This window comes from Achroia grisella, unplaced genomic scaffold (assembly GCF_030625045.1).
Source record: "Achroia grisella isolate CSIRO2021 unplaced genomic scaffold, CSIRO_AGI_Agris_v1 utg4116, whole genome shotgun sequence".
Lineage (NCBI taxonomy): Eukaryota > Metazoa > Arthropoda > Insecta > Lepidoptera > Pyralidae > Achroia > Achroia grisella.
In genome coordinates this window covers 942,264-957,882 of record NW_026712845.1, presented here as the reverse complement: position 1 = coordinate 957,882, position 15,619 = coordinate 942,264, and the positions used below count along the sequence as shown (strand labels likewise).

At 32.0% G+C, this 15,619-nt stretch overlaps 1 protein-coding gene across 1 annotated transcript; it reads left to right on the top strand.

Annotated features, from left to right (window-relative positions):
• The first annotated feature begins 4,551 nt into the window (after positions 1-4,551).
• On the top strand, positions 4,552-15,373 carry LOC131844697 (dnaJ homolog subfamily C member 10-like). Its single transcript, XM_059193638.1, has 16 exons — positions 4,552-4,726; positions 4,845-5,004; positions 5,418-5,631; positions 6,292-6,404; positions 7,624-7,719; positions 8,158-8,355; positions 8,970-9,164; positions 9,425-9,545; positions 10,377-10,589; positions 11,067-11,176; positions 11,753-11,918; positions 12,185-12,327; positions 13,027-13,151; positions 14,020-14,151; positions 14,638-14,725; positions 14,982-15,373. Coding segments are annotated over exons 1-16 (2,355 nt in total). The 5' UTR covers positions 4,552-4,724; the 3' UTR covers positions 15,261-15,373.
• Positions 15,374-15,619: the final 246 nt, after the last annotated feature.

Here is a 15,619-nt window from a genome sequence, read left to right as displayed (position 1 = left end):
GCTTGTATATGTTAACTTAATACATAGTCGTGGAATGTACGTTTGACACAGTAAAACTATTTCTCTAATGGGTGCATAAAATTCGCCCTCTCTTATTTGTTATATCTTGTAATGTTAGTATAGAAAACCATATAGTATCTTATACCGGAACTCCCACCTAATGTTTCTTTTATTTATTACTAGCTACTCGCCCCGGCTTCGCACATGTGTACATGTATTATATATATAAATCTTCCTCTTGAGTCACACTATATATTTAACAAAAAACCGCTTCAAAATCCGTTGCGTAGTTTTAAAGATTTAAGCATAGATACATAGGGACAGACAGCGACAGCGACTTTCTTTTATACTATGATAATGATTGTAATGAAGTGCAAATATTTAATTAATGCGTCTTCATTTATTACACCTATAAGTTATTGGAGTTCAAGCGATGAAGCTGTAAAAGTCAGTCAAAAATCAAAATTATTTATTATATGCATGTAATTTATTTATCACTATCCCCACCGGTCCAATTGGCTATTTCAATTGAGAAAATCGTGTAAGAAACTAGACTACCTACATTTTAATATTTTTTATCTTATTCATTAACAAAATTTCTAATTATAAGACGATGTTCCTCTACCAATTCTCTACCAATAACTTCTTAAGAAAACTGGTAATATATTAGTTGTATTTGCCTTGACGTAATATCAGCTATTACCTATCCTAGGAGAGTTAAGTACAGGTTAGCGATCTATGGATAAAATTATAACCCTTAATCAACACTAGACTTGAACTTTTTTGGGTTGTGTCGTTATTTCGTCATGACACGAAGAAATTAAAGAATAAAATAATTAACAAGAACTGAATTGTTATTACATTTAATTGACATTATAATTCTTAATATTTATATATTTAATAGGTTTAATTTGAAATTTTTAAATAATTCTACACATTAATTAATGACTGAATAAACTTAGTTAGCGTTTATTGGAAAGAAAGTAAGTTACAGGACCTAACTGCCTAACTGTACTGCACTTTTCCTCTTGGATTATGTTGCGTAAGCAATGTTGCCGACCTTAAAACATATAGCCTCGTACGATAAAGTAAAAAATGTTATACATACTCGTATACTCACTCGATTTGGCTTTCTAACATCGTACATAATTTTGACCGATTTTCGTAAATCAAGATCTCGTACAATTTTGTACGACGATCTAAATTTACTCTTACCGAAAATTAAATTCACATACATGTACCTACAATGATCACCGTAAGATTGGCATTCCTGCTTTTAAGTATACATACTTTATAATATTAAATAATACAGGAAATAAGAGTGCTTAAAGAAAATTTGCAGTTATAACATTTTTTAATAATAATAAATGAGGTTTATGTGACCATATGCCTAATACGCCAAGTAAAATAAGCCAAAGATGCGGATGAGTAAAGCTTAATTTATTATTTTATACAATGTATGTTTGAATGTACCACTGGAGTTGTTAAAATGCTATTGATACAAAAAGAAGCGCTTACATAATATTTTAACGCTTTATGCGAAGGTTGAATAAACATTTTACTGTTATGTTGTTTGTGTAAAAAATTAAGAATTAAAAAAATACAGGCCGTCGTGTCCGTATATGGTTGTATTCATAGCGATTAATCGATCATTTACGAACTTCTTATGTTAGAATTATTGGTAAAAACGCATTTTTTAAATTTTTTTATGTAAAAATGAGGTACTTAGATATGTATTTCCTGTTTATACTGGAACAGAAAAACAGGAAACATGCACTAGTTCAATGTCAGGACCTTATCCTGACATTGAACCAGTTCATGTTTGTATGTCATAATATTTTAAGCCTCTGGAATTGCGTGATACCATTGATATATTTTTCTCGTTGTTTCGTTCCCCCACATAAATTATAACTTTTTCATTAATGTTTCTTTTTATTTCAAATTTTAATTTAGTAGTCAGACAATATTATATACCATTTTTCGAATAGAGTTTCAAGCTTTAAGTACGTATTTAAAAGCTCGAAACTGTATTCGAAAAATGCATTGTTTTTTCTTACGTAAGTATATCGCAGTATCAAATTAGCAGAAAATAGCAATAAAAAAACCTGACAAGCTACACAACTACCATAGGACTCTACTCTTTAAATAGCAAAAAGAAACATAATCATAGCTATATATAGTGTTGAAGTTTCTTTGAGCAAGGTCCCAGTTTCGATTATCGATGAGACTATTTTAGAAAATAAACTTTTGTAGATTAGCACTGATCTGTGTTCTAGGCTGTGCCTCTAGATATTTGTATTATAATGTTTTATAAAATTAACACAGGGTATCTTAGTTATAAGACATTTGTATAATTGTGGAAAAAAATAAACTAGTACAACTGCAACATACCTAAAGGTAATCAACTTTTTTATACGTAGTATATAGTAAACAATCTTAGCATTATATGTAAAATAATAGTGCATTATATAATATGCCATAAACGACTAAAAAGGATTTCATGATAGTTAACTATATATTATTTATTATTGTATAATATTTTTTATTTGTTTTCCTTTTAAGTATTATTTAAATATAGAATAAGTAGGGAGTAAATGATAAAATTACTGTAAATACAGGTATCGGTCGGTAGGTACTTAGTTGTAATATTTTTTTAATAATAAGATAATATTGATATAAATCAATTGCTTTTATATAAAATAAAGGAACACAATACAGTCTTGGTGTTTTATTGTTAATTTGAACTGGACGAGCAGGAAAATCTAGTAGGAACCTAACTTAGAATAAATCACTGTACGTGACTCATATTAAGAACTTTTACCTACTGCTACATAAAATGGAGTCACCAGCTTGTACACCATTAGCGTAGGTAGGATTATTATTTCCCCGTCATCTAAAAACCCACATATCCAGCGTAACGTGCTATGTTGCGAGTAGAAAGTAAATTGTGCTTGTGACAAATACAATTATTTTTTCTTTTTTTTTTAACCGTACTTTACAACAACAATTATAAGAAAATAAAGTCAAATTCATAAATTACATTGTCTTATAAATAATGGATTAAATTCACTTTACTATAACCCTATTATCACAACGCTATATAGTTCAGTCTTCTTAAACAAAAATATTAAAATGTCGCTTCGTAATGAGCTGATATACAAGGCTTGCATCCGTCCCATCCTCACAAACACTAATCCCGTCCTCACCTATACCTATAACTCTTAGCCAAATAAATCAACTGTAAATGCCACAAAATACGCAATAGCATATGTTAATCTGCCCACCATCAAACACTTCATGAAGGAAGCGTCTTGGTGCTACTTTAAGTGCTCCCAATTGCTCCCAAACTCGCTTATACAGACAGTATGATTTACTATGCAACGAGGAGACATATCATTGCCCCGACAACGTCGCCCGAGGTATGTTCTGGTTGAGCGACCCCATTACGCAGCTAAACTACTGGTGCAATAGTTCCGTCCCTAGCACGCTATCACAGGGAGGGAAGGTGATTGTTAGTAATGTGGACTGTTGACCCCATTGCTAGCAATGCACCATGTCAGGTTGACCTTCACGCGGTTCTCCCTGGAAACCATCATGACAAATTCTTGGTGAATATGTCACGATGGGCTAACTGACCTGACCTCATGCTCATCTTATCATCCTCCACTGGTGCCCCGCCAGCGTAAACCGTTAGCACAGGCGGGTGCACTATTCCATTATCAAACATAAAAAAAAAAACACGCTATCACACAAAAACACGAAACCATCCTCGCCGGCGAAGATGACGACCTCTACCACACCATACAGCGCAAGAGTGCTCCACACCGGCGCCTCCGGTCGTCCCAGTCCAATTCAACTGGGGATGGAAATTAGACAAAGTTCAAAACCCTAGTGGTGCCCTCAGACTAAAGTTAGGTTGGGAGTTGGGATTTGGGAATGCCATCTGCACTAGTACCCTAACGTTAGGTAAAGCTGTATATAGCTGCTGCCCACAGCAATGCAATAGTTAAAAAAGAACTTCACAATTTCACTTTGACAATACTGTCTGTTATGTTTTTTTTTCATATTCGTCCATATACTGTCAGTTCTATTTGACAAGATTTTTTGCTAGTGTTTCCAACTTAATATTTATTAAGCTAAAAAAAAAATCTTCTCATTGAACAGCTAACAAGGAAAAACTATGAATTCAAAAAAAAAATCTCTCGTTAGTATATATATTTAAAATTATTCACTTTATAATACAACTTGCGCATGAATTCATGAATAGTATAGCAATTTAATTAAAAATTTGAATAAAAAAATAGTGAAATAAAATATTCAACCAATATTGATATACAATGTGGACTATATTTGTTTAAATTAGATATTTGTAATAAATTATTCAAATAATTAAATGGGTGATTATCGAAACGTACACAATTATAATTATAATTTTTCATGTACTCTACTACAATAATTCTCTGTTAATTATATTAAATATAAGTCTAGTCTTATTTTAATGCGGTTTAGCCTGACTATCTGAAAGCAAGTTCGCAACACTGGCACCCACGCAAAAAGTAAACAAATTCTGTTATCTTCGAGATAATTCTGTTTTAATAAAATAATTTAGTCTGAATGTTTTATCGTCACCTAATTAAATTGTGTGTTGAGTATACACGCTAGATAAGTATAGTTACCGAAACTTAAACAAAAAGTAGACTGCTGCTAAGAAATTGAGGAGAAAAATGTAAGAGATTACTGTCCTTTGCAGTACATAGATTTATATTTAAAAACTTACATCCTTTAATTATATTTATACTACTTAAAATGAATTATTATATATTAAACTAAACATTTTATTTCAGGTTCAAACTACTCATAGTAAGTTTAGCTGTAATTGGAACAGTTAACCTAAGCGATGTTAATTACTACCAAATTTTAGGTGTATCTAAACAGTCATCAACTCAAGAAATTAGACAAGCTTATAAAAAATTAGCTATAAAATTTCATCCAGACAAAAACTCGGTAAGTGCATTAATTAATATTACTTATAATATATATATTTGCCAGTTATTTTCAATGTATATTATTACTGTTATTAAACTTCACCTACACTTTAGTCGCCCTCTCATTCCATAAACGTAAGTACTTTCATTTGTATACTATGTAACCCCGAGTCGGACATTTTAATAATAATCAGTAGCACACAAGAATTGACTTCATTCCTAGTCTCAATTTTTTTATTTGGCTCTAGCTATCATTATTTAATTATTTTGTCCATAAAAACTCTTATAATTTTATCTTTAAATATGTTTTATGTATTATTATTGTATAGTATATAAATAAGTCAAATACTTCAATATATTTCATAAAGCAAAATTATATATTATATATATATATAATAAAATAATCTGCTAACAGTTTCTTTTTAAATTTAGAATAAAGGAGAACAAGAGAAAGTTATTAAAATCACAGAGGCATATGAAACCCTAAAAGATCCAGAAAAGCGACGCAATTATGACCTTTACGGAACATTCTCTTCGTACACAAGAAAGCATGACTATCGATCACAGGCTGAGTATAATAATTTGTTCTATAATGGTTTGTACCATGATGATCCCAATGTGGATACATTGTCAGGACATAATTTCTGTGAGTACATTCTTATTTATTTATTCATTCTTTTTAGTTTACTTCATTCATTCTTTTTAGATTCTTTTTATATTACCTATGCATTGTAAATAAACTGGCTTTTAAAAAAAAGTAATTCAATTGAGTTTGTTGCCAGTTCTTCTCAATTGGATCTATATACCGAACTGGACAGTAGGGGAAAAAAATTATAATGTAAAAACTTTACATTCATAAGCGGCTAAAATGTCCTACATGAATAAATGATTTTTTAATTTACTTTAAATCCCTATATATTTGCCTCCCTAGTTGATGACCAGTGGCAGATAATAAGCTGAAGATGAAGTCAGCTCATTTAACCAATTATTACAAATTCTCTATATTTACTACAATAATATTATGAATATTGCTGTTTTTTTAACATAAGTCAAGATTTTTATGACAATTATCCATAATTATAATTGACATTGAATGTTAACATTATACAATTATAATATTGTTAGTTAGAAGAAAATTTACAATTAGTTTTGCTTTATTTGAAGGGAGACTGGAATCCTCATCTGTGAGGATAGAGAGAGGTGACTTATAAAACCTTGCAATATCTCAGATAATTCTGTGGCATATTTATTGACTTTTGATATTCGAATAATCATTCGAAATAATATTACTGTTTATTTCTTACAGATAATTATCTAAATGAAGGCTTCTATTTCATTAATTTCTACTCACCATTTTGCCCGCCATGTCAGAATTTAGTAGATCACTGGAAAAAACTAGCAGAAATATATAAGGGTGTTGTAAGTATGCATTACTATTGTACAAAATTATTTATACACTAATTGAAATCTAAATAATATTTTTTTTTATTCTGTCACTCTGAATGCAGATGCAGTGAAGAACGTATCTAGTTCACTCTTTTATACAGATGAGTGTTCATCTTTATGGTATTAAGATTTTGTGTGTTATAAACTAACTAATGACATCAGAAACTAACAAATACTAAAATATAAAATAAGTTGTTAAAACAAAATATTCATGATGATCGGAGCACACCAGTCTCTACAAGTAGCACCGATTCACATGTAGGTATATAATAATTTACATGTTTTATACACAAATTTATATATATAAAAATTATGTGCCACAGTTGTGTGTGCGATGGACTCCTAAATTACTGAACTGATTGCAAATTTGACTTGCACTTTGTGTGCAATTTGATACAACTTAAAAGATAGGATAGCTTACATCTCCATTTATATTATTTTATTCAACAACCTTAGCCATAGCAACGCATGGCCATTTCTGCTAGTCTTACATATATCAACATTTAATGTGGTGTGTGTGTGATACATCAATATCGGTAAATTTGTGAATGATGATGAAATATTTAAAAATAACTAACAGTTGACAGTAAATACTTTACCTTTAAAAATCATACTTTTTTATTTGGTAAATTTTGCCCTAATTTGTGATTTAAACATACATAGGACAAAATAAGTTGAGTAGTAAGAATACTTATTTTGTTCTGTGGTTTTAGATTATAGCCATTATTATTAGCCATATAGTTTTAAGTAGTTAATAACTATAACTAATAATTGTTTATGTTTTTTTATTTATTAACATATTTATATTTATTTAAGTAGAATTTCTAATCAAGTCATCTGCATATCTATTTCAGCCTAGTGCAGCTTGTATTGTGAACTGTGTTTCGGTTGTAGGGTTCATATTTGGCAGTGAAATGAAAGTGAAATTACAGGATAAGAGGTATGACGTCTTAGTCCTGTGTAGTGCTGTCACGAGTATCACGTTATAACACGATGTCCATAGTCTTGTTCATGAATATAGGTGTTTGCCATTCCAATTAAAAAAATATATTATTGACATTAGCTACACTCTCTCTTGCATCTTTTTTTTTATTAAATTTGGGGCTTTTTTCTATTTGTGGTACGTCAATTCCATCATACCTCTCTTATGCATGCTCATAGACAACCATTATAAATATTTTTATTGTTACAGGTAAAAGTAGCATCTGTAAATTGCAAATACCATAATTCATTCTGTTACAACTCAATGAGAATAGGCAGTTATCCATCACTGCTATTTTATCCAAATGTAAGTAATAGAGGGTTTACAGAATAAAATGAGGCACAATAGGTTGTGAAATATGAGGGACATAAGTACAGGAAGTGAATTCTATTGATATTAATGTTTACAATTTTCTGTTACTGTATTTATTGGATTAAGTCTTTTTAATTATATTAACAGATCTTATAATTAACTGTTGTTAATATAAACTAGACATATAGTCTAGCTTTCTGTTTTCTGTGTTTAGATCTGCCAATTTTATTTTATAATAAATTAAAAATGAATGGGATAAAGACAAGGCAATGATGAATTAATTAAAAAATAGGCTATTAATGTGGCTGCCTGTGGACTGGCTATTATTTTTTAATTGGACAATTTTTTTTATATTTCTCAATTAAAAACTTACATAAAATTAGGTTTTACTTCTTTGTGGTAGTAATATAGACGAATGCTTGTCTGTTTTAGGGTAAGCACGGTAATTATGTGCACTATCGCGGTGACCGCACAATAGAAGCACTGGATCAGTTTGTTATGACGTATCTAAGAAGCCGTGTCCACGTGCCCACGGTCTCACAATTGAGGAGCAAAGATGCACCAATGGCTTATGTGCTGGGTACCAACAGGATCGACAGAAATTCCTTGACAAGGATTGCTTATCATTTGGTGAGATCTTAACACTTGCCTTTACCTGTGACTTCATTTGCCATATTTCATGCATGTAAAAAAATATATTTACCCACACTAATATGTGACTCTCTAGTTTTCAAGTAATGATTTATAAATATTGTTTAAATTTTTTGCAAACGGGATTCGTCGTTGTCTGATACAATGTTTCATCATCGGTAAGCATTAATTTCCCTAATCCCTTACTATTTAAAATAAAATAATCAGGGGCAATTACCAGTATAAAAAGAATCGTCCTATCTTTAAAGTGCGGACACATTATTCGGCCCCGTTCTGATTGCGTTAGTCCCAATGAGTGCGGCAAACAATTGCACCAATCGAACAGAGTCGCATGGGACAATCCGACTGAACTTAATATAATCTGTGACCCTACTATGTAACCAACTTTTATGATATTTTTTCATCTCCTTAATTCAATCTAAGTCGGATCTAATGACACCAAGAGGAAAATATAAAAGATGGTTACATAGTTTCCAAATTAATATATAATATAATATCCCATACAAAATAGAGATTTTTATATGATACTATAAACGTTTTTAACAGACATTTTGCTTACCCTTTTACATCCTAATCTATCTGGTCGTTTTCAGAATAATCTAGTCACTCTAGCTATAGTTGAAGACGACAGTCTACGTGAGAAATTGACAAGAGATGAATATACAACAGTTGTATACAGATATAAGCAAGATAGCATAGAAATTCAGAGCACAGAAGAGAAAGATATCCTTAAAGAAATTGTTGACGCACTACCAAAGACTGAGTTGATAGACCCCAATACATTAAAGGTTTCTATATATTTTTTTAATTTTAACATATCAATTTAAAAAGATTTCATTCAAGTAATGTACGATGTTCCTGAATAAAATCTCTTGGATTAGAAAATTAAATTCAACTTTATTGTATTGATATAAGGTTTCAATTTTGAAGTAAGGTTTATTGCACAATACTGTCATGTTTTATCGTCAAATTAGAATACAACAAAACTATTCTTATATAAACATAGGCATGTATTCTTTTATCAAACTTTTTTTTTCTAATATTACAGAAAATAAGGAACAAACTTCGAAGTGGCCAGTCAACACCATGGGTGTTGTATTTTTCGAAAAAAGGACATAACAGACTTTTGTTGAACAAAATGCGGTTGGAATTTCCCGATTTGCATTTTGGTGAGTAAACTTTTATTAATGAGTATCTTTTTATCACAGTATTATTTTATTGTAAATGAAATAATTTAGATAGTATGTAGTAGTATACTCATAGCAAGAATGCTATGTTGTATACACCCAGATTCACCCAACGAAATATGGCCATGTCATGTGTTGCCTTCACCACGGCGTAGTTGTATGAGAATACCTCTGACTACCTCATTTGAGATAATAGTCGTAAAGGGTATAAATATGTTTTTTTGAAATGAAATGAAATATGAAAGTACCTACAGTATTTTCATATACAGTGGACCCCCGGTTATCCGACAATCGGTTTGCAGGGCAGTGTCGGACAATCTAATTTGTCGGATTATAGCGAGGCCGAAGGAGTCCCCTATAGTCTGGAATTTTTTACAAAAGAGTAATCCGACAAATTACAGATCCAGTGATAAGATTCTATGTTATATATGTATGTATGTATATGCACTGTGAAGTACAAATCTTACTTCATTATGTACATATAACAATGAACACATGCTATACCGCACCGCTATCTTCATCACATGTAAGTAGTCAAATTCAACAAACAAAGCAATCATAATCAATAATACCCTACGCGTCGAGTACAACAGTAGTGATACGTACATCTTCAAACTTATTCAAATTTGTCCAATCATGCATTAGCGAAGATTGTGAAAAAGTAATAAATAATAGACCATGTCGGATTACAAGGGGAGCCGGATTACCGCGGGTTCACTGTACATATGGTGCAAAACTATTAATTTTAAATTACCAACACTTAATTTTTTTTTATTCCTATATATTATTATTGTATGATGTGGCGAATTTCAGGCGAAGTTGACTGCGACAAATGGGGCGAGCTATGCGCGTCATTACAAGCAGGGGGTTTGCAAGAACAAGCAGCGTGGGGTATGCTCAAGCACGGCGGTGCGTACCAACGAGCAGCTGATACTGAAGATATAAAAACCTTCATCAGCAGTGCTGTACTGACCACCAGGCTCCAAACCTTGTCAGCTTCTGATTTGACGCGAATTCTTGACGGAGGTAAATATATCTTTAACTGACAGACTATCACATAGACTTTGTTCAAAGTCGTCTAAATACAATAGTGTGCATCACAGTTTTATAGTTGAGTTTATTTAAAATGAAGTGTGTTGAAAAACCTCGTACCTTATACTTGAGTATTTAATACCGTCAGCTCCTCTATTACGCCCTCGCCTACGGCTCGTTATGAAATTTCGCCTTGAGTGTTATAAACCCTCATAACGCACGTATATCGTAATATACTATTAACCACTTTTTATATAAATATATAATAACTAGCTGTCCCGGCAAACGTTGTTTTGCCTAAAAATAAAAAATAAAAATTATGGGTGGACTATTTAAATATATTCTCAGACCTACTCAATACGCTCACAAAATTTCATGAGAATCGGTCAAGCCGTTTCGGAGGAGTATGGGAACGAAAACTGTGACACGAGAATTTTATATATAAGATTTAATTACATACAATTCTGACAGATATGGGCATTTGGATTCTGGTCGTCATACCCTATCAACTTCCGTGGGATCACATCGCGCAGACGTTCTCTCGGATAAATTTGCACTACGAAAATTCAGAGAATCTGAATGTAAGTACTATGCATTATTTTATGATTCAATTATAAAAACGAGACACCATTTCATACATGAATATAAACGTTACTTAGCACTTTTTTTTCAATTTTGTCAAAAAAATAAAATATACTTCTTTAATCTTGATGCATGAAAAAATTGCATATCAGTTGATGATCACTATTTATTATATTTATTAATAGTTTTTATTCTGATAGTGAAGTTGAATGTATTCTTGTTTATTACTATTTCACTGCCTCGCTTCGTCAGCTTGTATTAAGACATAGACCTCCTCCAATAGACTCCAACTTCCTCTGTCCAACGTTTTATTTCTCCATGTTGATCCAGTCACTGCCCTTATATCCTCCCACCTCGATTTCTGTCGCCTTCGTTTCCTTTTTTGATCTCTTGGATACCACAATCTAGAATATCCGTTGTTTTCTTTGGAAGATGATCAGTATAAGTTGTTTCAAATTATATATATTAAGTAGGTATATATATACAATGGTAGGCATGTACATGTATATGTACATACATATGTATAGGTATATACAATTAGGTATTTTATAATTCCTTTTATTCTTTAATTTCAGTTCGGCATTATGTCCTGTACATTAGAAACAGAAAGGATTTGTCGAGAATTGGCCCCAAGCAAAGCCACAGTATTATTACAAGATAGACGGAAACGACATGTATACAGCGGGAATATTGAGGAACACAGCCTGCTGGAGTATATACAGTTGATTATGGATAGTGATGGTAAATAAACCTGTATATATTTTTTAAAGCTTAAGAATATGTTGAACTGTTTGTATTTATAGCCTATGTTGTTCTGATGTATAAAGTAGGTTATTATTGTATATTGTAAAGTTTAGTTAAATATATTCAGTAGTTTTGCGTGAAAGAGTATTCATCCACGCTCACAAATTTCCGCGTTTATAATATTAATAAGATTTCTTCTCTTCATACAAACATAAAATTCACTGAAGAGAATATTTCTCTTAACGGCATATTCCATTTTCCAGATTTGGAGTTAGACGAGCATCAAGCGCTAGAAATTTTAGACGCGTCGATGCGCGACCACACTTGGCTGGTGGCGTACTTTCCGGCTCAGTGCGGACGCGTGTGCGATCAATTAGACCACGAATGGCGTGTCGTTGCACAAAAGGTGAGTACCTTGACACTCATATATATTTATTTATTCTTTATTGAAGAAATAAAAACTTTTGCAGAACAGGCAAGCTTAGTGCCGTAGGCATTCTCTACCAACTAACCTAGTGTATAATCAGAAAGTGTTGTGGGGTAATTTCCAACTCGCCATGATTGATATTTCTCTAGCAGTAAAAGTGATTTATTTATTCAGCTTAACAGTGTAACAGCTTAGACCACATCTTCACTTAACTTCAGGTGAGATTGCGGTAAAACGCGCTCAAATTTAGGAATGAAAAGTTGGGTAACATAATTATATTATTAAAGAGAGATTATATATTTACCAATATATAATTATACCTTTACTAATATTAAAACATTCACCAAAATAAAATACCGTAAAACCCTTATAGGTACAATATTTTTCGCTACTTCTGCATGTATTTTTTTTCCATTTTTAAGTAGTGTTCAGTTTGTGATGAGTTGAGAAGAATTTGTAAATAACTTTACTCGTTAATTTTGTATATGACGCAATTAAATGTTTATTTATAAAAATTAGTACGAAATATCATCAAAACCCGTTCAGTAGTTTTTGCGGGAAAGTTTAACAAACTCATAAACTTTCGCATTTTAGTAAAATTATTAGTAATTTTATTTTTAAAATAGCATAGTGTAGTATATTTATTAAGTTTCTTAATAACATTGTTTTCTTGACTAGTTGCGACCATTGGAGTTCGTTCGTGTGGGTATATTGCGATGCAGTCGCGGCGCGGGCGGCCTGTGCACAAATATACACGCACCCAGCGCTCGTCTCTACCCTCTATCCGCTGCTCAACACTACTCGTAAGCAATACTACAACAATGTCACTCCTTACCTTAGAGAAAATAAAAAAAAAGTGATAGAATGACTTATATGCAATGTCAACCTCGGTGGGTTAGCGGTATAGCACACTGCTTTACTTCTGGTGGTCGCGGGTACGATTCCTCGCACGAGACAAACATTTGTATTCATAAGTATGGTTCTTTGTATTGGTTTGGGTGTTTTCTATTTTTTTTTTTAAATGCATATATATATATATATATATATATGCATTTAAAAAAATGTAAGTATGGTGGACCCCCGGTTATCCGACAAACATTTTGCAGGGCCGTGTCGGCCATCGAATTTGTCGGATTATAGAGTGCTGCCTATTGTCCGGATTTTTTTACAAAAGAGTATCTTATAATCCGGCAAATTACAGATCCAGTATATGCACTCTGAAGTATATTGTCAAAAAAATAATAAATAATAGCCCATGTCGGATTACAAGGGGGGCCGGATTACCGCGGGTCCACTGTACCTATACCTATCGGTTATCTCTCATAACACAAACTGTTTAGCTTTAACCTACATGGCACTATGTAAATAATATATGGTATAGATTTGATATTAATTACCTAATGTGTTACTAAAATCTTATATAATATATGATTTTTGTATACTTAGCATATAGCTTTATTATTTATACCACTTTTCTAGTACCCTATAGGATAAATTCTGCTTGGGACTAGATTGCACTGTGTGTATTGTCCAGGTTTATGGTTATTACTCACTCTTCTTGTGATGAATTTGCGTTCCGAATGAGTGGTAGAATAAAAAATATGACTATTCAAAAGTGCCTGTACTGAGTTTAAATAAATAAAGATTATTTCTATTATTATTTATCTCCAGAATAAGCCTGCAACACCTGTCTGAAGCACCATACATATTGGAGTGGGCAATGGGTCATATTGACGATTCAGTAGAAAAACTTAATTGGCAGACCTTTAGCAGAAATGTTATCTCTGAGGACTTACATACCAGGTAAGTAAATACTGAAGCTATTTAATAATATTAATTTACAAATTGTTAGATAAGTTAATTGTTAATCCTTTAATGTGGATGCCTGTATATTGTAGGTGTAAGATTTTTGTATGTGTAACACTATAATTTTAAGTTACTTAATACGGCAGAATGTCTTTTATGGTGAAATATATAACTCGCCAATCCTTTGCTGTCGAGAGTATATTTGATACAAAATCATAGAATAAATAAAAACACAGAAGTCAAAAATTGTACATAAAAAACAAGGTTGGGGATTCGGGGTTATGACCAGTTCTTATTTAGATTTTTCTTACTTCTTTACAAATACTGCCTTAACCTAACCTGCTTAACCTAGTTTAAATATTAGATGCATATTTAGGGGAGGCTTTTCTTATTTTTTTTATTATTTTTATTTTTTGTTTTTTCTGTTTATTGCTAATCGTCACTGGTTTTATTTGATCCCTTGCTGAGTGTTATTGTTTTCAGTGACAGAAAACCATGGTTGGTGTACTTCCACTCTCCGCGGTGCTACAGGTGTTATGAGATGTACACAGATTTTGCTATAACTGGAATTGTAAGTATGCCATTTTATTACAATATTTATAGGTACTTGAAAGGCCAATTTCAATAATAATATAATACATGTTTTTTCGTGCGTGATAGCCTAGTCACTTCTAAGTGTAAAGGCAGCTAAGAGCTGTATCAATTCTCGAAGAAATGAGTTGATTTATTTCTGATGTTGTGTATAGTTCATTAACTCCATTGTGGCTGCATATTAAAAGTAATATTTGCTGTGCGGAATGTTCATCAAGCCTATATTTTTATTGCAGTTACTCAACAACGCCGTACAATTAGGCAAAGTTAACTGCATAACAGACCGCGGTCTGTGCCAACACGAACAAATTACAAGTTACCCCTCCATCAAACTGTACCTCGGGAGGAGCCCGCGCCAACAATTCAGCAGCGTTATATCTTTCAAGGTCAAAGACTATACAAGTCTGATCAACGAGATCCAACCGCATTTGGTGAATTATGAGAACATATTATCAGGCGTTGATGATCTCGGTATAAGAGGCCAAGCCTTCCATGTTAAGCATGATGAGTTCTGATGTTCTAGAAAGTTCTAAAATATTTATAGACAGTTTATAGCATTGAGAAATTTAGATTCCCATCGCATTCAGATTATTATAGAGTTACGAGGTTTAGAAAATTTTAGAATGGCGCTTAATAGAATAAAGTCAATTAATCAAAAAAATACTAATTTAAACTAGGCTAGGTTTCCTATCAATAAAGAATGGGTATTAATGATGTTAAACTGAAATACAAGAATTAATGGTGTTAACACAAATAGAGGAAACAATATTGATATAAGAACAATCTCGAACAAATCTCTAATGACATACTCAGTGAGGCTAGAAAACTATTATTATTGTAATAAAATTAACGTTATATTTTAAGTTATATACCA

What these genes read in the sequence shown, in the direction of transcription:
- LOC131844697 (XM_059193638.1), top strand. An exon ending in CAAGGATTGCTTATCATTTG is followed by an intron (nt 8,356 to 8,969) that starts GTGAGATCTTAA and finishes GGTCGTTTTCAG; the next exon opens with AATAATCTAGTCACTCTAGC. An exon ending in TAGACCCCAATACATTAAAG is followed by an intron (nt 9,165 to 9,424) that starts GTTTCTATATAT and finishes CTAATATTACAG; the next exon opens with AAAATAAGGAACAAACTTCG.